Source organism: Phalacrocorax aristotelis, chromosome 3 (genome assembly GCF_949628215.1).
Source record: "Phalacrocorax aristotelis chromosome 3, bGulAri2.1, whole genome shotgun sequence".
NCBI lineage: Eukaryota > Metazoa > Chordata > Aves > Suliformes > Phalacrocoracidae > Phalacrocorax > Phalacrocorax aristotelis.
In genome coordinates this window covers 39029474-39050308 of record NC_134278.1, presented here as the reverse complement: position 1 = coordinate 39050308, position 20835 = coordinate 39029474, and the positions used below count along the sequence as shown (strand labels likewise).

General features: G+C 43.0%; 1 protein-coding gene across 10 annotated transcripts in view; it reads left to right on the top strand.

The window, feature by feature from the left end:
- The first annotated feature begins 2230 nt into the window (after nt 1-2230).
- Nucleotides 2231-20835, top strand: part of SNAP91 (synaptosome associated protein 91) — a 71857-nt gene continuing 53252 nt past the window's right edge. For 9 of the 10 annotated variants that reach the window (XM_075087198.1, XM_075087197.1, XM_075087195.1 and 6 more), the window contains exons 1-2: nt 2601-2686; nt 3301-3459. In XM_075087198.1, coding sequence (XP_074943299.1) covers nt 3330-3459 — 130 coding nt within the window. In that variant the 5' untranslated portion in view covers nt 2601-2686; nt 3301-3329. Of the gene's footprint in view, nt 2371-2600; nt 2687-3300; nt 3460-20835 lie in introns of those variants that run through there. The other variant, XM_075087192.1, reaches the window with a different exon arrangement.

Here is a 20835-nt window from a genome sequence, read left to right as displayed (position 1 = left end):
TCTGTGATTGTAATCTTGCAACGCATTCCTTTTGCATGCTCCAGCTCAGGACTTAGCACCCTACTGGCTTATTAACTAAAATACTGGAGGATCTCTTTATTCTTTGCATTGAAATTCAGTTTGCAACACATAAATTTTAAGACAATAATACAAATTGTCTAGCTTATCTTTTGCTCAAATATTTTGACAATATGAAGATATAAAATGAGCTGACTATCAGCAATCATCGTTTTTTGCGACACAGCCGAGAATATCAGTGACAGAAACTGCTGATAACAGTATGGACTAGTTCAGAAAGCATCCAGATCTCCACATCAAACTTGGTTCAGAAGACATCAATAAAAAGTTGCATTGTTGATTAAGTACTTTGCCTACTGTAAAGTTGAAAACTATCTTCCTTGCGGCAAGTAAAGCTACTCTAAATTTCTGTTCAGTGAAATCAGCAAACTCTGAAACAGTTTGTGCATTTTTTTCCTTTTCTATAATAGACCAGTTAAAAAGAAGCCTCCTGTCTTTTTGAAAGTCAAGTCATTCTAAACTCCTGTCAGTATTACCAAGAAGAGTTGAGAGTCACTCTTAATGCCAGTAATGGAACATGAAGCATCTGTAGATTCCAACTGTTTCTTTGCTCTGCAGTCAATTGGCACTATGACCCCAATAACCGACCGAGAAGCAGAGAGGGGTAAATGCGGGTGTGCTTCTGCTAAGACATGCACCTAGATCCCCCAATCACCCCAGTAACGATGAGTTTCCAGGAACTGAAGTTAACATTTCTGTGGTAAATGAAACATGATTTCTAAATATTACTAAAATTTGTCTTTACTTGAACAGTAGACCACAGTAATGCTAAGGAACACAGTGTTATATTGTCTTTCTGTGCAGCTCTGGCATTTATTCATTTGCCGCTCATTATTGAATAAGTCTGACAAGCACGGACACTGTGGTTGTACGCGTTCTTGTTACCAGAATATGAGAATCTCACTTACAAGAACATTCAAAGTTTGCAGACCCCTAACACTTATTCTTGACAGTAACAAACACATAAATATAAAACTTTTTTTTTTAAATTAAATCCCTCTCCATATTCAAACACTGCATTTGAGAGAACATTTGAATCTTGAAATCCAAACGCCTCTATCTGCTCTGGACAAATGAAGGAGATTTAACCAACGCCAGAAAACTGAAAATTTGAACACATGTTTGCAATGGACGCAGGCACCATTTTAACAGTTATTTTGGAAGAGATTTTCCATAGAAACGGTAACTTGGAATTTGAGCATTGTTTAAATAGGATTCCCAAGCTTTCAGGCTACCTAGGACTTTAAAATCTCTTGGCTGTTAGGTGAAAAAAAAAAAAAAAAGTAGTAGTAAAAAAGCTGCTGTTTCATACTGTCACAGACCACAATCCCTCGTCAGTGTTCTGCTCCTGGCATAATAAATGAAAATGGGCCCGTACGTCTTTGTATGCAACAGAACCCAATTATCACTTCATGTGCGCAAATCTTCAATACTGACTGTACATACTGTTTTCTTCAGCTAATTAATAACACGCAATTACATCGTCTTCTGAAATGTGTTCTAACGGCAGCTCGAAGTAATTGCTGCCAGTACCATTTCATTTAGACCCCACCCACTTAAATCACTTCACTCCAGAACTAAGTTCAGCCGATTTATGGTAATATATGTACACCGCATTTCTCAATACTCCACCGATCACTCTGCGAGCCTTCAATTACACCATAAAATTGCGGCAATACATCCTCCCTAGCTTAGCACTGCGTTGTAACGGAGACCTTTAGGATATATTAAATAACAGAAAGAAAACCCTTCTGGGGACATATTTCGGCTATCTTTGATAGCAACAACATCATAAAAAGGTTCTGGAGAGATCGAGTGTACGTGCAGTTTTGGGATGCCTCCGTACGTTATGAGAAGCGTTAAGGACAGGACCAGACTGCAGGCAGGGGAAGCACCGGTGGCTTCGGCTCCCCCGCAACCTCCGCGCCCCGCGGAGCCCCCACCAGGGCTCCCCCACAGTGCACCCGCGTAGCAGCAGCTCCGGCCGCTTCCTCCGGGAAGCGGGAGGCGAGGCGGGGATGGGGATGGGGGTGGCAGCCTGGGCCGGGCTAGGCTAGGCTAGGCTAGGCTAGGCTAGGCTAGGCTGGGCTGGGCTGCGCCTCGCCTCGCCGCACACCTAGCGGGAGGGCGGCAGGGCCGTGGGGCGCGGCGGCCCCTTTAAGAGGCACGGCGGGGCGGGGAGCTCTGCCCCGCGGTACCGGGCGGCCAGGCCCGGCCGCACCGCACCGCCTGACTGCGCTGGGCCACCGACCGGCGACGGCAGCGCCGCTCCGTCCCGCCCTCTGCACCGGGGTAGGGGGCGGCGCTGCTGCGGCAGTAGCGCGGGGATTAGGCTGCGGGAGGATTAAGCCGCCGGCTGGAAATAGCAACGGCGGCTGCCGGGCGTGGACGCCCAGCGCATCCCCGGCGGCGGGAGGGGGCTGCCCGCCCCGCACCTGGGGCTACAGGGGCCGGGGGGAGGGTGGGAGGGAGAGCCGGGGGCGGCCGTGGGGCGCCTCGCCAGCGGGCAGGGCGGCGGGCCGGGCCGGGGAGCGCTAGCGGCGGGAGGCGGCGGTGCCCTCCCGGAGCGGCGGCGGCAGGAGGACGGGAGGGAAGGACGCACTGACAGGTCGGCCGCTGGCGCTCGCTTCATCCATCCTCTTCTCTTCCCCACCCCGGGGTGCTGCTGGGCGGGTGCCCCGTTTCCTGGTGGGGGGTCTCCATCGGGGCCAGGATTTGGTGGGGGCGGGAAGCACCGGCAGGGCATAACATGGCGCAACGGTGCTATAATCCGCCACCGGGGAGGCGGCGGGGCGGGCGCTGCGGCGGGGCCGGGGCGCGGCGGCGGATCCTTGGGGGGGGTGTGGGGGTGGGGAGCTGTGCGCTGGCGGGGCAGGTGGGGGGGGATCCTTCCCCACCCCCTCCCGGGGGCTCAGGCATTATTTGTGTGCAGCTTCCTTCAGCTACCGTCATGATTTCCCCTTCATCCTCTCCCTGCAGCGTCTGAAATACCCTTTATTATTGCCCCAGGCGGTTTCTAGTGAGGCAAAAGCTTACACAACGGGGGGGGGGGGGGGGGGGCTGCGCCTGGGGAGGGGCTGGGCTGCCTGAAGTACCATTGTGCGTGTGGCGTGGCTCTGTGTGTGTCCGTGTGTGGCTCTGCCGTGCCCCCCCACCCCGCGCCTCCCCTCGGCGATAAACCCGGAATCTCCCCTTCCCCTCCCGTGTTTTCCGCCTCTGCAGAGCAGGCAGCAGCAGGCACGCCAGCGAAGATGTCGGGTCAGACGCTGACAGATCGCATCGCAGCTGCTCAGTACAGCGTTACGGGATCGGCCGTAGCCAGAGCCGTCTGCAAAGCCACCACGCATGAAGTGATGGGGCCCAAGAAAAAGCACCTGGACTGTGAGCATCCCTTTTTGTTTCCCCAGTGAAGACCCGGGGCTGAGGAGGCTGCCTGCGGGGCTCTTCGGTGGGCCTGTGAGCCACCTGGCTGTCACGCTTGCTGTAATCCAGCTTGCAAGCCGTAAGGGTTATGAGAAATCTCCAGGAGAGGATGAGTTATTATTGCATTTCTTCTCTTATTGCATAATACTGCTCTTTCGGCCATTTTTTTTTCTTTTTTCTCCTCATGACCTCTTGCCTTTTATCCAGGAAGGCAGTGGGAAGCGTGCCTTGAGGAGCAGGGTCTTGGAAAGAGGGGAGGGAATTGGACGCAGGGCAGAACGGACACGTGCTTGTCACTGCCTGCTTTGGATTAAGCTAGGCAAGGACATAAATGCCAGGAGCTGGCCAAGCACTGGTAGGAGTGTGGCCATCTCCACAGCAGACTCCTGAAGAGATTTAGATGGTGGTGAGCTTAAATGGCAGGGCACTTGGATAATGCTACGCTCTAGATTGGGATAGCCTTTGGAAAGTTTAAGGGTTGTTGCTGAGGTCCCAAATATCAGAGAGCAGCTTCACGAGCTGCTTGATGGTTTGCATCTTGTTTCATTGAAGATGGCTGGTGGTTTGGTCTCATAGATGTATGATCTATTGTGGACTGGCATTAGCTAGTTAATGCATGAAACAAGGTTGAAGTCAAACTGTTTCTTAAAAAATGCAATGAGCTAGTGATGTTTTGTCTTGACAATTTTATTTCTTTTCAACCCACTCAACTGTCAGTCCCTGCTTGGAGACACCAAGGAGTAGAATGGTGAAAGAATCTAATTGCATTATGTTCATTGGCCTTGTTTACCAGTAGTGATTCTGTCCAGCACTGAACTCTGTAGATCAACAGCAGTTTTTAATGTCTGAAGTTAAGTGTTTTCCCCATTTCTTCTGGGCATGGTAATAAATGTTTTCCAGTAAAGATCAGCAGGTTTTATACAAAACAGTCTCTTGGCTGCTGGCTGTTACTAAGTAATGCTGATGCAGGTGCATGTAAGTACAATTCTGATGATGCTGTATTTTTAAAAAAGAGGTAGTATTACTTCTGGAAAATAATTCCAGATTTCGGTGCTGATGACTTCATAGCTAACCCATAAAGTGACAAACAGCATGTTGGTCTTCCAGTATATCTAAATACTCTTGTACTTATGTCCAAGAGATGCTGATGTAAGCAGCATTGATTGAAGACTGGCTTGAGACTAAATCGTTGTTTAAATAGATCAGCTGTCTTGATACCATGTATTCTCTCTTGTTTGCTCGTATATTTTAAAAAATCATCTTGGTTATTGATGTATTCTATGTTGCTGTTTGGTGGCTGTTGACAGTTCCTAATCTGTAGGCCAGTCCTACTGTATCTGTTACTTGAAGCTTTAGCTTAAAAGAACAGCCTAGCTCGTGTTTAGAAGCATGCTGTGTTTCTGTGTGTGTATTTATATGTATATACACACACACAAATATATATATTTATAATATATGTAAGCACTATCTAGAATAGGGAGGATTATAGTGAGGTAGAAATAATTTACCAGTGCTGTATTAAGGTCTAGAAAGGGACTGTGTTTGGATATTGGTGCTAATATTACTACTTCAGAAAATGAGCATGGGAGAGGCTGAAGCTGGTAGCATTCTATGCAATTTCATACCCACCTGCATGTAAGGCACAGCAGAGGAAGAGAAATTATTATTTCCTAGGAAGATAAATCCCTGATCATTTTTCTTCCTATTTTCCAAGCTGTATATAACAGTTGAGAGTGTAACTAACTGGTATCATTAAAGACAGAATCTTGTCAGTGGGAGATATGCACATTCAAAATTGTGGACTATAAATGAAAATCAATTTCATGTTTTATAAGAAGAAAATATTCTCAGGCTCTTAGACCTGAGGCATCTCCTCAGAACTTTGAATTGTTAGGCATTCCTTAAACTCTGACATATATGTTGAGAACATCTGTTTGAATGGGCCTTATATATTGTAATGGGAGAGTAAATTAAAAGTTCATCCTCTGAAAGACCAATACCCCCATGCATGCGGGAGGTACTGCTAGGTGGAGGTAGATCTGAGCCACGTGGCTGACTGCATTTCAAGTTGGATAAGTAGCATTTGAAGACATGGGGAAGAGAATGACAAGTAAAACTTGCAAATGCCTTAAGATAGGTTTTGAGTTGGGGTGCTAAGGATTTAGATTAAAACTTAAGGTACCAGAGAGCGATGGCTGGAGCGATGCTTTATGAAGAGCTGTAATTCTAGTATTGCTGTGGGGGTTCTGTGTCTTTAGGGAACTCCATAATTTTATTTAGCATCTTAGGGGCCAGGTGTCATGTCACACAACCTATCTTCCACTGACCTGCTTAGCAGTAGGGCTTTGTAAATTAAACGGAGAGATCGAGTATTTACCATGAGTTAAGTAGTCCTGTGAGGATGGGACACGATGCCCATCCTTGTATGTTTTCTTACAGAAGATGTTAGTTCCAGAGGGCTATGGAAAGATGATAGGTGGCAAGGTGTGGGGTGTCTTTTTTTTTTTTTTTTTAGTTTGGGTTAGTCTTTTTCAGTGAGTACTACTTAGAGGGAATTTGCTCTGAGGAATAAAAAGCATGATTTGGGTATGAGTGCATGTGTGTGAGGAAGGGAGGAGAGAACAGAATAAATGTCTTCTGTGAACAAAAGCTGAGCTGCAAAGTATTTACCTTTGTGTGGTTTTTCTGTACTTGTGTAGCTTACAAATGCAGGCTTTAATATGGATGCTGCATAGTGGCTGTCCTTTGGCATGGACTCTGGGTGCTGCACAGGCTTGTCATGTAAGGAAGTACTGAAGCATGATTAGGTTGCTATCATTTACTCGTTAGTAAGACTTACCGTTTTCGTGAATTCCAGCTCACATACTAGTGAATTTCTAGCAACTGCGGAAGTAGTGCCAGACGGTGGGGAGAAAAGGAATGTAAATCTAGGATGATCTGATGGCGTGGGGCAAGCCGTTACAGTTGGCACTGACCCTTTTGGACATGACAAACTTGTCTTCTTGAAGCCATATCATTGTGGTGACTTCATCTCCCTCAGCTAACCATGTTGTGTTAAACAAATGACAATTAGATACAGCACGTGCGGAAAGCATTTCCATGGAGAAGTAAGATTAGGCACTTGATTTTGCTGCAGTGAGAAGGGCCATTGCGGAGTGGGTGAATGAGGTACATGGACTATGTTAAAGATCTATGAGCTGTGGTAATTCAACTGGGAGGGAGATCCTAGTGCACAGCATAGAAGTTTCATTATCAGAATTGTTCTGAAAGGTATGTGAAGACTTCATTGAGGATTTAATTGTGTGGGGCAAGTAAAAGCCAGTGTTCAGCCTTGAATGGGGGTGACTGATGGTATCAACAGGGAGAAGCTTTTGGAGAAGAGAAATAACTTGACTTTCAAGAGTTAAAACACATGATAAATGAGGGAAGAATAGGTAGATCTGAATTCAGCTCCTTTTGTAAAGGATCTTGCTCAGAAACAGACAAGTCAAGCTTTCATTTAGGGAAGTGAATTGGAAACCAGTGAGGTTGTTGTATCTGTAGTTGGTCGTAACAAGTTCCTGTTTCTGTAAAGGATCAAAACGTCTGGGATTTTCCTTAACTACTTTTGTGGAGTGAATTGCTTTGCAGCAGGAGGAAGTTCTGCAGTGTGTAGTTTAAAAAGACCACGTGATGCCTCCTTACTTCTTCAAAATAATTCTCGTAAGATAGAAGGCTCTTTCTGGAGGCCTAATAAAGAGCTGGGAGATTTTAATGAAGTGTGGAAACAAAGCAGATGACGATCAGGACTTGATTTTCTGTGGCTGTGGAGATGACCTGTGTATCTGTAGTAACATCTTTCTATCCCAAGTCTAATTTTACATATTTGTATGTGGCTGGCAAACAAAGGCTGTAAAAGGAAATTTATCATTTAATTCATGCTGGTAAATGAACTGCAGGGCTGGTGTATTTTGCTTATACAGACAGTTTTGTTCCTGCAGTGTTCTGCCTTTTTGCAAACTGGGGGCATGACCTAACAAGTTTGAATCACTGGTCTCTAGTGTTGAAACAGAAGTGGCTGTTGACTAAAAGCAATGGGTTAAACTTTTTTGATAGGCTCAGTAAAGGTAAAGTTGCTAGATTGTGCAGGCTAGTCGTAGAAACCTCTGTCTGATTCCTGATGTCTGCCTCTGTTTTTTGGGAGAGGTCGGGGTTAGTGGAGCTATCTTGAGTCACTAGGCTTCAGTGACTGTTAAGGTTAACTTGGATGCCTATTTTAGAAGTTGGTTGCTGTTGAAGTGATTTGGGGAGTGTTCCAAGCCTGTTGGCACTTGGGGCCCTTTCCTAGCAGGAGTAGCGCAGACGTACGAGTACTGCATTGCTCTGCAGTCCAGGTGACACTTTGTCTTTATGGCCATGGAAGCACCTTCAAGAAAATTGCCGAGAATGGAGTTCCTGTACAAACTGGGCTTAATCCTTCACGCTTTACTAATGAAACTACTTTTGTATGTCTCACTGTATCTTGTATTGCAGTAATTTGTCACAGTTTCTATGTGACAACTGACTTGGTCTTCAATGCTAACTTTTAAACAAGCTGTAATACAGTGTCTTGGTTTTTGTTGTCACAGCTGGATATATCCTGAATTGTGAACTCCTTGTCACTCCAATGAATCTCCTTCACACCTGAAATGAAAAAAATCCAAGCAATTTTCCTCAATTCTGTGCACGCGCCTGTGCGTGCGCGCGTCATCAGTCTTTGTGGGCTTCTCCCACGTCCTTTCCCAAAACAGTATTGAAGACTCTCTTTATCTGGAGGTGTGTAGATCTCTGAATAGGAGTAGAAATGTCTGTCATGGGTAAGGAGAGCTAATAAGGCTTTTCAGATTAGTTGATCTTGAGTATTTCAATGACAATACCTTTCAATTCCCCACTCCCCAACCCCGACTCCCCTTTTTTAAAGGCATGTGTAGTACCAAGAACAGGCTACCCTTCTAAGACTTAGCTAGCTAGTCATTTTTCAAAATATGTTTCAAGCTGGGTAGAAGTTCAAAATCATGTTACGATACAAAGGTTGAAACATGGTCAGGATCTTTTGATTTTGTGCATCTGAACGGTTCTCTGTTTAAGTCTTCTTATGGTACAATGCCTAAGGAAAGGGAGGATGAGGAAACAGAACAGTGGGTAGACAGTGTAATATTAAACTCTTCCATGCAAACAGTGTAACTTGATAAAGCTAGATTGACTAGTCCTACCCTCCCTCCCCTTGGCCTTTTCTCAGCTGAAGGCATGTATTCTTAGTCTGTTTTCAAGAGTTATCAAGATCCTTCAGTTAAATGTTCTTTGTCAAGGTCATGGATGACAAATTCTGGGAAAAGTCAGATCTTTCTGGTGTACTGACTTCCATTAGTAGATGTTGATAAGGGAGTAGCCAGGTCTTTCTTTGAGGCCTCTTTGTTCATGAGTTGATCAGTATGACAGTGACCAGTCCATAGTTTAATTGCTTCTGTTTAGTAGTTGAATATGTTTCCTAATAGTCTCCTAGTGTTAATTCCTTAGATCCTGGGTGGCAGCAATTTAACATCTTTTAAACAAACAAACAAAAATCTGCAGTTTGATTTCTTGTGACTTGATTTGATCTGTGTCTATGATTTCCCAGCCTGGCCCTTAAACCCACCATCATCTGTGTCTGGGCCTGTGCCACTAGTGAGGAATTCTGTGAGGTCTACAGGGAAGTGCTCTGTTGGTGTGGTCAGTCCATGCTTCTCTGTCTCTGCCCCATGAAGGACCCTCTGAAATGCTTAAAAGTAGGTGGCAGTCAGGATGACTCTGAAGGGCATACAGCAGGTTTTTTTTATGCTATTCATCTTCCCTGCTTCTTGCTGGATGGGCAAATTAGTAGCCAAAGAGGAGAACTTCCTGCCCTCTTAGTCTCCACTTCTGAAGAAATGGTAATACAGGCACACCTGCCTTGGTATTTTTCTTCCGATGTTCAAGAATCTTGAGACTACTTAGCTCTTCCTACCCTGCTTACCTTCCCTCCTGGTACTGGGTGCCCATGGCAAGGTGTTGATGGGAGGAATGGCCTCTGTCGGAAGAGACCAGGGCCTGCTCCATGCCAGACACAGCCAGCTCCACAATTTACCCACTGCAGGACACAGCTGAGCTCATCCACCAAGCTTGTGGCACCTCCAGGAAAATGTGTTTAAGGGCTGCAAACACTGGGCAGGCAGAGGAGGAGGAGGGAAAAAGTGAGAAATGGCAGAAGGAACACCAAGGTCAGAGGTGGTGCAGGAGGTACTCCTTGGTGCTGGACCAGATGTTTCCTGCAGCCTGTGGAAGAGACCCCTATTCTCAGAGGTCACAGCTGCAGCATCTCCTGCTACCAAAACCTTGCCACATGCACCCAATATACCCCCTGCTCCTGAAGAAAAGACCTTCCTCAGTCAGTTGTGGACATATGGCATTGCCAAAGGAGCTGGATCTGGTGTTTCTGGGGGTGGGGGCATGACATTATACCCCTTTCCTTAGTCTTACTATAGTCTAAAGGTGAGTCAGTGGTACCAAACAGTATCCTTAAGTTAACATGCCTTGTTCCTTTTTGGAGCTTCTTTTCAAGGCACAGATCAGGATGTGGGTAAGCACGAGTTCTGGTGTGTGCCTAGGGGAAATACAGTAGTCTTACCATTGAGTGTCTGATGAAACTTGATCTCCAAATGTCAGCACATGGCATGCAGATCAGGAGCAATATTCTGCCTGGCTTGGAGAGAAGGGTTTCAAATACCATGAAAACTAAAAAGCAAGGAATAAAGCAAGCCAGGAAGTCAGGATCTGAATCTCAGCGTCGGACGTCTAGTGTGCTGAAAGAACTGGTCATCTAGCATGGGGCTGAATCCTGAACTAAAACTAAATGATATGATAGAAGAAGTTTTCCTGGTAGACTTGCAGGCAGTGATCTGTAGCACAGGGTTTGTAGCAGTACTTTTGTTCCTAAGTCAGCAGTGCCAGCAAGATTGCAGTGTGAGGCTTTGTTGGTAAGTTGATATTAGAGTATCTCACCCCATCAGACTCAGCATGGTTGATTGATTTTCCTACTAGCCAAAATTTAGCTTGCCTGAGAGCCTGGTGGTTAAATAAGACTGGAATAAACCAGACGTTGGAAATTGCTAGAAGGCAATCAGAATACTTGGCAGAGGCTAGGTTGTCACTTTGTAGAGTATGGTTAAGTCTGCTTTTTCTAGATTCTTGCAAACTGTATACTAGACCCTTCAAACTGTTTTTAATACTTCAATCTTGCTATTTTGCTCATGTTTGCTTCTGCAGAGCTGCTTGAAAACACTGAAAATCAATACAAAACATTTTGCAAGGATGGGCTCAGAGGTATATTCAACAGTTGTAGCTGGTAGCCAGTAAGCCGCTTGTGCTCATTAAAAAAAAAAATTTCTCTTTAGGTTATGAAGCACATCTGCTGAAGCATTTGAGAGTTGCAGTCTACTAGGAAAGGGAATATACCAGCAATCTGGACTAGTGCCACAAATGGTATTGGACATCAAGCTCAAAACGTCACTGTGAATGTAGATGGAATACTAGAACAGTGTTTTCTAGGATGCTGGTACATGGTGCATCCACTGGGTGTCTGGGGCGTGCAGATTAATTGTAGGCACAGTATAGGAAATGGTAGTGCACCGTATTACCACTGACTTCCAGATGAGCCAAATCTAAATACCCTTCTGTTTCTCTTCCTGCCCAGGATAATGCGATCTCATGCTTTGTTTTAGATTATATCTGTATCTTAACTTAGTTTAGTGAAAGGGATTGGATGCTGATAAATCCTGGTGTCATGCTAATGTTGTGTTTTTACGCGATCTGTACTCTGGCCACTTGAGCTGAGGCAGTGTGTCAGTCAGTTGCCTTTCCGAGAGTCTGTTTTTTCTAGCTGTCAATAAAACTCACATGTGCTATGATATTTCTTGTTGAGGAGATTTCGCGAGTAGGTAGGCATGATCATGCTTGAAGGCCACCAAGAAAGCACACCCTGCCTCTCATGTACTGAGAGCTGCAGGTTGCTGACAGGATGCCTCTACAGCTTGGTTCTGACTTGTGGCAATCAACTCCTTTCTTGGTTGTAAGTCAATATGCAAAATTACCACAGGTAGAAAGCAAGTTGGCAGGATCTCCTGTGTTGTAGTTAGGCCACGAAGCACTAACAAAACAGTTGAGCTGTGTGCTTTGGTAAGGTAGCTTTACTTTCTCGGAGAAGTAAAGAAAAAGAAAGGCATGTTCTTTGCTAGTTGTTTCTAGGTATTTAGGAGACTAGGTTATGGCTGAGGTGTGAAACACTGGCAAGGGTAGACTGGAGAGTTTGGTGTCCGCTTGAGCTAAGATTGTTTACCATATGTTTAAGGGACCAAAGAACATGTCTTTTCAAGAAAGCATCTTACACTTTGCTGTCATAAAGAGGTTGGACAAGACTGTGGCTTGACTGGTGACAGCGTAGTCGATCAGTTCAGACTGACTCTTGGCTTGGCACAAGTGTGGATGACACAATGGCAGCAGGTTCTTCCATAGCAGATGGTCAGCGGTTAGCCTGCAGAGCCTGGCAGGCTCCTAGTGCCTCTGGTGTAGTTTTGTTCTATCTCTTAAGTCTCTCTGATAGCTTACAGCATGTTCTAAAATGGTCTTCCATAGGAGTGAGAGGAAGACATGACTGCTCAAAGCATGAATAAAACATGCTGACTTGTCGCCCACATTCTTAAAAATGTATGCAAGTTTACAAGTTTAGAGCAAGGTCCTCAAAATAAGGCAGTGATTGGTTATCTTGCCACAGTGCAGGACTGCACTAGCTGGAGCATACATTTTTGCACATAATTGAAGAGCCCACATAAATGCACTGAAGTGGGAGTTCAAACTGTTTTTTAAAAGGACTCTTTCTTTCACTTCTTGTTTCAGAGAATATCGGACTTCTATGAAAGGGGGAAGCCAGCTGGCCTGTTTCCTGGCTCTGAAGGCTGCTGTTTCTCATTATGTAGAGGTCAAATGTAGATGCAAGCTTTAATATATCATTGCATCAGTTCTATAGCTACCCTGGAGTTTTAAAACCTAACCTTTTCAAATGGGGACTTGGGTTTGGATCTTGCTGCATGACTCTGGAATCCAAAGTATGGTTATTGTGCCTGTAGCTCTTAATCCAGGTTTTATATCTTCATCTAAACCTATTTATAGGAGAACATACATTCTGCTAAGGGGCAGCAAGCCAGAGGAAGTCAGTATATCTAGTGTGCCAGTGTTTTGAAAACATGCAAATTTTATTATGAGTGATGTTTTGTTACTGGCATCTGAAACAGAATGCTGTCTTCATGTGTGAGCCTTGCCTGTGACTTTCTGATCTGATCTTTCATTCTAAGCCATTTAGAGGCTTTCTAGTTTTGCTAAGCTTGGCTTAAACTTCAAATTGCTCTGTTGTTTGTGAATAGCAAGAGCATTAACAGGCAAAGTTTGCTATACTTGGAATAGGTGAGTTTAAAGAACTTCATGTTGTTTATCAGGAAGCTGGAAATTGCTTAGGCAGTATTATGAGAAGCTACTTTTCAAAACTCCCTTCCATATCATCCTTAGGAGTTTAATTGACACTTCTGGGTGTTCCAGTCTAGAGTTCTGATTCTGCGTGAAGCTTTGCTGCCTGGATGTGAGCCTGTGCGATGGATTCCAACTTCCCTACTCATCAATAGCTTGATAGACTTCCACTGCAAGTGGCAAACTCATTTTCCAAAGGCATTGGTGACTTTGAACTCTTAGATAGCAACTTATTACTGTCAGTTTCTTAAATGTTAGTAGTCCTAACTGCCTCTGCCATCTCTCAGGTGGATGTTCTGTTGAGTTCAACAGAATTATTTTGCAACATCAAGAAAATCTGCTCTATATGAAAGGCTGCAGGCTCATATTGAAGAGTAGAGTCTACTGGTAGTTGATGTTAGTGTTTTCCAGGTTTGTGAGACTTAAGCTTACCTGTCTGTGTGGCAGAAGCAAAGGATTCTTGTTTAACTGGTGTAGTACAGGGGAATGAATGTAAAGGAATTGCATGTTTGCTTTCACATTTTTTTTTAGCAAGGAAAGAGTAAAGCTCTATCTACTCATGAAGGATATGAGTTTGATTAAAAAACCAATACAAACAAAAAACCTCACAACAGCAACAAAAAAACAACCCCAAAACCCCAAACAAAACTGTTTAAGGCACAGCATTCACATATGAGGCAGCTGTCTCATTTTAGGAACTCTGATGGTCTTTCTCTTGTGCTATAGATACAAAACAAAATGGATAGGAATGATTGACCCATGTTAAAAAGGACTTGCTGCTTAGTTGCAATTGCTTCAGTATGCCTCTAGGAGGTCATATTGTGGCACTGACTGTATGGACAGGTTTACATTACACTTGATTTCTTTTTTCCTACACATATGTTCATGTTCTCAACAGGACTGCATAGTTGTGGACATTTCATTCCCAGTTAAGAATTGCAACCCATGCTAAGCTTCTGGGGGCTTGTCAGCTCAGCTGAGCGCATGGTCTCTGCCCTTGTTTGGTTATTTTACAGGCTGAGCCTACTGAAGGTTACATTGTCCCACAATGTCCACTGACAAAATGGCTGGACTTTTGGAATAATCTGGCTGAGAGAGTAGGAAAAATAGAGTCCATGGTCTGGATATTCAAAGTTAGATGTGTCAGCTGCTGAGCCTGCTTACTCAACTGACCCATTTCTAGCATACAGGCTGTAGTTAATTAACATGTCACTGAAGTTGCTTGTATGTTGTTTCATCCCCACCCTATTTTTTGTTTTATATATACCCAATGTGTAGTAGCTAAGCAGCGTAGCTGAAACATCAGGCTGCTTCCAGTATATTTTCAGTCTCATTCAGATTTGTAGCAGATTACAAATTGCTGTTCTGGGCAGAGTTGATAGTGACAGTTTCACTTCTACAAGTTTATTAAAAACAAATGGTTTTCTGAGGAACAAAGAACATTGGGGGATGGAAAGCACTGACCAGGGTTCATTCTTATTAGAATAAAAATGACAGCAGCACAGCAACTGAAATAGCTTACATACTATACCTCAGCTGATTACCACTTTCTGCCAGTTGTGGTTGGAGTGTAAGATCAACCCAACATGTAAAGGCTGATTAGAAAACACTCTAGTGCAGAGATTACAGTAAATGACCTCACGCTGCTGTGGAAAACATGAAATCCTTACTCGTCTAGTGTTGCTGTGCTGTTCTGGATAAAAGCAGCAGTTGGTCCTGTTACTGATATTCTAATAAACAGCCAAGTGATGAGAGTTACAAATTGATATAACCAACAGGTAATGTTAGGGCTTGTTCACCCTCATGGAAGGATAATCACAGGCCACAGCTGGAATCCTGATATCCAGTTACAGTAGTCAGTTAACTAGATCTTGCTGGCTTTTCTCCTTCTAAGCAATAATCTTGCAACAATATACCCCCTTTAAACTTGTTCTGTTGTATGCAGCAAGACCTAGGATGCAATGGAACTCTGGCTTTAATGCTTGCATGGATGGAAAAAACAATTCTACCCCTTAGAGGAAACTGAACAAATGCTTTGAAGGCTTGGCAGAAGGTTGGCTGGTGGCTGCAGCTTCATATTTCTTCTCTAAATTAATGTGTATTTTGGTTAAGGCTTCCAGGTTTGAACTGCTGAAGGAAATGGTTTGTAGAATGGGGTCTGAGATTTGCCATGTAGGATAAAAGTTCCTTTTTATGCAAAAAAGTTATGGATCAAATGCTTAACATAAATGCTACTTGTAATGTGTTTTTTTTCCCATGTCCCTGCCTCCCCTAGAGTTTGGCATCTAAGATGCCATATTATGATAGGATGGGGAATAGCATTTTTCCAAGACAATTGCTTTTATATATTTTATATCGGCTGGTGTCCACTAAATGCAAATGGCATTTTGTGTATCTTAAACTATTGAGAGCTGTACAAAAAAGGTAGTACAATGGTGATTTGTGGCTCTGCTGCTATTTAGAGTAAATCAGTAAAATAGAGAAGTAGCACATCTAGCTCCAGAGTTACTTGATGTTTCATATTGACATAAGAACAACTGCCCAGTTCTTGTCTTTAAGCAGAAAAATACACATAACTGTTGAGCTATTTGTGGAGCAGGATTTGGGTAGAGTGAGAGTCTGGAATGGGGTCTCTGGGTGAGAGGAAAGGAACATTAGAGCAGTGATTTCCCTTCTTTCCCCTGCTTCGCTGAACTTGTATTCTTGTCCGAGACAAATATTTTGGTATTCAAAGTGAGTGAATTCTGTACAAATGAAGTTCAAGACCGAGCTTCTCACTACTTTGGACAGGGGAAAGATTTCATGTGTAATAACTAAGGCTTTTGCTACAGTGAAGCTGCTTGCAAAAGCTGTGGTGGCTGTGGTCAGGAAGAAATGAGGCAGGATTCTTTGACCATGGGGCCTTTTCCCCTTTGCTTAGTGTTTTGGCTTTATGCATCTGAGGCTAAAAAGCTGCTTTCCTTAGTATGTTTGTACTAGGGAGTCTGTGTAGCCCATCTTCTGGGTGACAGCTCTATTGTTCCAGATACTTAATTCCTGAGTAAAACTGAAGCTTTTATTCTTCTGAATAGTTGGATCATGAGTATCAGTAAGGCCTTGGACTTTGTCCATAAAATATATTCATCACTAATTGATTAGCAGCCTTAAAGAGCATACTTAAAACCCCAGTGACTGCTGCTTAAACTTGAGCTTCTGCAGCTGGCCTGAATGTCATCTCTCAGTTGTATTACCCTCAAGGAGAACGCTCAAATGTAAACACTAAAGGTAATGCAAGTTATTCTTCCCCCCAGTCAGTGGACCTGTAAGTTGCGGGTACTTTTTTGATTTAAATAAAAAGCATTCACCGAACTTGAAGCAGTTGCCTATGGCAAGACTTTTTTTAACACATAATGATCACTCTTATCCCTTATTGTTAGTACTTAGGGAAACAGCTGCCTTAGTTGCATCCTTTCAGATCCAGTAGACAACTACCTGACAGTTGGCTATTATTTTCCCCTTTCCAAGAGAGCTGCACCTGAACCTCTCAGGAGGAAAAGCTGTATCTAAAAATCTTTAAGGACTGAAGGGGACACAAATCCAATTTAACTGGTTTAATACTGCTAATAACCTGAGGTGGTTTTTGCAGATGACTTAAAGCCAAATATCTTGCTTTCATATGGTGGGGAAGGAGGGGTGCAGACTACATGGAAGTGCATCAGAATAAGTTCTGGCAATGTATATAGGCAGTAGATTTTTCCACTTTGTTTTCAAAACAGGTATTTGGTCATGTAGGAAGTGGTGTGGTGTGCTGTTTATTTAAAAAGGAGTAGTGTGATAAGATGATTCTGAGGCAAACTAAACTCTTAGTTTGAGAAACTGTAGGAAGTGCCAAGAGAAACTTGCTGGTACTCAGTCATCTGCCCTGTCTCTCCACAAACTCTCCATGCAATTGATAGGAAAGAAGAAACTCACTCTCCTGCAAAACACTTAATACTATGGGTTGTACAAGTATGCCTATGAGTAGGCAGAGAGGAAGAAATTGTATACAAAAGGCTGTCTTGGTGTGGGGTGCAGTTGTGTGTTTCAAAGACTGGCTGCCATGACCTCTCAAACTTCAGGATCTGCAGCAAATACTTGTATTCACAAGAGTCTGAGAGATGTGTGGGAAGGAGATCTGTGAAGTAGGGCTGGAAAGAGGAGGCAGCAGTTCCCCTAGTTATTTGTAGTCACAAGGACCATAGCTGTGTTACTGGGAAAATCTTTAGAGTACCTGGAGAGCATATGCTCTGTGGAAGATTGTGTTTAGGTTTGAGTTGGCATAGGCATGAAAGCACATAGGCAATATCTGGAAGATGCTGGACTTTGATAAAGGGTAGGCTTGCTGGGGTCAAGGTGAGATGTAGCAGCTCTTGAGGCAGACTTTTGGGCTGGGAGGAGGAGACAGCATGAATTGCTGTTCTACCTGGGGAGATTATTACAAACCAGATTATGATGTAAATTTGTGGAGGCAGGGCAAGTTGGGGGTGCAAACAGTAGATTGTAAACTTTTAACCACACAGATAAATTCCTTACTCTCATTTGTGGAATTGCTTGATAGTCCAAGCCAACAACATAAAATCATCTAATGTTCTCATGAGCATTTATCGTAGAAGCAGAAACCAATAAGTTTGTTCTGCTTTCCAGTACTGTTTTTGTGGTCAGTCTTCTGTAGACCTGGAAGTTCAGCTCTTGCATTGGTTAGCACAATGGTGTAGTAGCTTCCTGATACAGTTCTGTGTCTTGCAAGTGAGGACTTTTACTGTTACTTGCCTATTTAACCTCTTTGAGGCTTTTACACTCTTACTTTAAGCCACTTCTTTCTGTTCTTGACTAGCTGGGATTTGGAACAATCCTGCATTTCCTTTTCTGTAGGTTCAAGGCATTTTTAAATACTTACAAGCCAGAAGAATCACTTGTGAAGACTATTGTAGTGTTAAGCATAATAGTAAGGAAGGTCTGTAAGGGGATTACTCTGAGAGATTTGGCAAAGTTTAGGAACTGACTGTATGACACAGCTGAGATCCTGAGGCAGCTCGCCTGTTAATTCAACCTGGAATGACAGCTGTTCTTAAATTGGCACCAGTATCCCTCTGAACAGAGAGGTCTTGTGCTCTGCTGGTGTTTCTCTGCATACTGAAATGTAAATTGTGAATAATTAACTTTGAACTGGGGAATCCCAGGTCTGTCTATTAAACAACTAAGTAACAAAATCCCAACAAAACCAAACTGGAAAAAACCACTGCCATGATCTAGAATACAATCTGAAAAGGTAAAGGAATAAGACAGGGTCTTTAAAGTCTTGTAGCATCTCTCATTAAAAAAAAACCAACCCAACCCAAGAAACCACACACTTAAAATCAGGAAGTAGTTTTTAGTGAGCCTGAAGAAGTCTGAAATTTTGAAGACAGTGAAACTTTCTCACTATTCTCTTTTTACCTTATGAGCTCAACAAACAAACACCAACATTAGTTGCATCTTTCATTAGTCTCTTTGAAATGTCATAGAGAGCTAAGGTGTCTTAACTTACTTTGGTCTTCCTCACTGAACACTCTACCGATCTCCCTCATTTTGGCAGGTTTGTCTTTTTATTAATGAAGGCATTAATCGTACTCTAGCCTTGCTTCTCTTCCCTGAATAAGTTGCAGATATCTTAAAGCTATGTCAAAAACTTGGCTAGTCAAAGAGTTTAAAGGCTGATGTTTAGATTTAAGTTATGGTGTCAAAGAATTGACAACCATTTATTCCTTCTTTAAGCATAGGTTTTGCATCTGAAAACTTAACTAGAAGTATATTCAAGTCTAAATTAAATGTCTAATCTAAACAAGGATCTCTGGACTGAAGGAGTGTTCAAAATAGCAGCTAGCAAGATGTGAAGGAAGGAAATAGGAGAAATCATGTGCTGTGATTTGGCAATTATAATTTAGTCCCACAGTAAAACAGATTCAAGTGAAGGGTAAAGGTCTTAATTCTCCAACTTCTCCACTTGTGTGAAAGTCATGATGAAAGCAGTAGCTGCTACTGCTGTATCACTCCCAGTTCTTTAATCTGCTTGGAATTTGTATTTGAGCTCTGTTTTTGGGTTTAGGGATTAGCTCTCAGTGTACCTGACATGGATGCCTGCAGTAGCAGAAACCTCATCAGGTAGGTACCTTTAATCCTTTTTTGTACTATTTCTGTGTAACCCCAAACAGAATCACCTTTGTAAGATTGGTTCATATGGCTTCTGATGGGCTGTGCTTCAGCTGGTACTTCTTAATATTATCTATTCCTTGTTAACAAGTCCACCTGTGGCTTGTTTGGAAGACACTGAATGTTTCTTTTGAAAACTAAGTTTTCTGTCCCGCCAGTAAATGTCTGAATCTTTAAAAAAATGTAGTTTCTAGACATTCTTGTTCCTTGTATGTGTTTTCTTTTTCCATGTACATATTCTTTCCTATCACACTGAAGGCAAATTATTTTTGCCAAGTCTTATTTTAAAATTCAGCTCAGCCACCTAACTCTGCTGCTCAGAGTTCATTAAAGTTAGCTATGCTTCTGAGTTGCTCCAGACACTGACGATAGCTGGTTAAATTGAGACTATGGTATTGGAAATACAAAAATAGTACAAACAAGGATTAAAGATTGGGGAAATAAACCCAGGAAGCTTGAATTCCTTAACTTTGTGATGTGACTTAATGGGAAACAGCTCTGCAAGAATTAACCCATATCTTTTTTTTTTCTTTTCCCTCCTCAGATGATGAGTAAAATCTTCGTGTATGGTTTAATTCTTTCCCGTGTGCTGAAAGTAGTAGGCTTAAATTTAGTCATACCTCCCTACTTGGCACACTATAATTACTCCTGTACTAAAACATTCAGAGCTGCAGACTAAGATGCTGTACCCTCCAGCAGTTTGGAGAGGAGGCAGAAATGACTGAATTACTTTATGCTACTGCAGCACGCCTTCTATAGGAGTAGTGCCTTGTAGCCCCTGTTGCCAGCATTGCTGTGGGTGGGCTCCTCTGAGGTCTCTCTATCTAACATCCACTGATGGAATACACAATTTATAGTACCCCTCTTCCCTGGTGAGCCGCGTACTGAAACTTAGGACTGAAAGCTTGCAAATTTGGTGCATGTTTCCTTATGCTAAGAACAAATGCTGTCATCAGCAGGAAAACGTCTGAGCAGGGTAAACAATGAGCAAGCCACTTGTGCCTTGCTTCTAGGCTTTTACAAACCCTGTCTTCTATAATGCATTAATCAGCAGTACAGAATAAAAGGTTGTTGGCCTGTTTGTACAAGATCAAGGAGAATTGTTGGAACTCTGTGAGCTTGAACTGCTGTCCTTCAATGGCATGGCTTTACTACTCTAATACTTTGTCTACAAAACTGCCTTCTTCAAGGGTAGTATTACTGAGGCTATAGAAGTTAACTTTACATTTCAGAAGGTGTTCTGCAAAAAAAACTGAAACAAAACCAAAACGACACCGTGACAACAAACATTTTAAAATCAAACTTGGTGAACAGATCACATAATTTTTGTCTTCTGTCTCATTACGGAAAATCATGCCACTGACCTGAAACTGAAGACAACTTGCAGCTTTTATGCCCATACAAAAGACAATTTTAAACACAAGCACTGCAGTTTTCACAGGCTTCTGACTCTGAGCTATAGATTTTCTGAATCTTTACTTCTATTAAACAGACTAATATAAAAACCCATAAAAATAACTTGCCATGAATAAAAACAAAACAAAAACCAACAAAAACTAGCTTCTGAATGCTTCAATA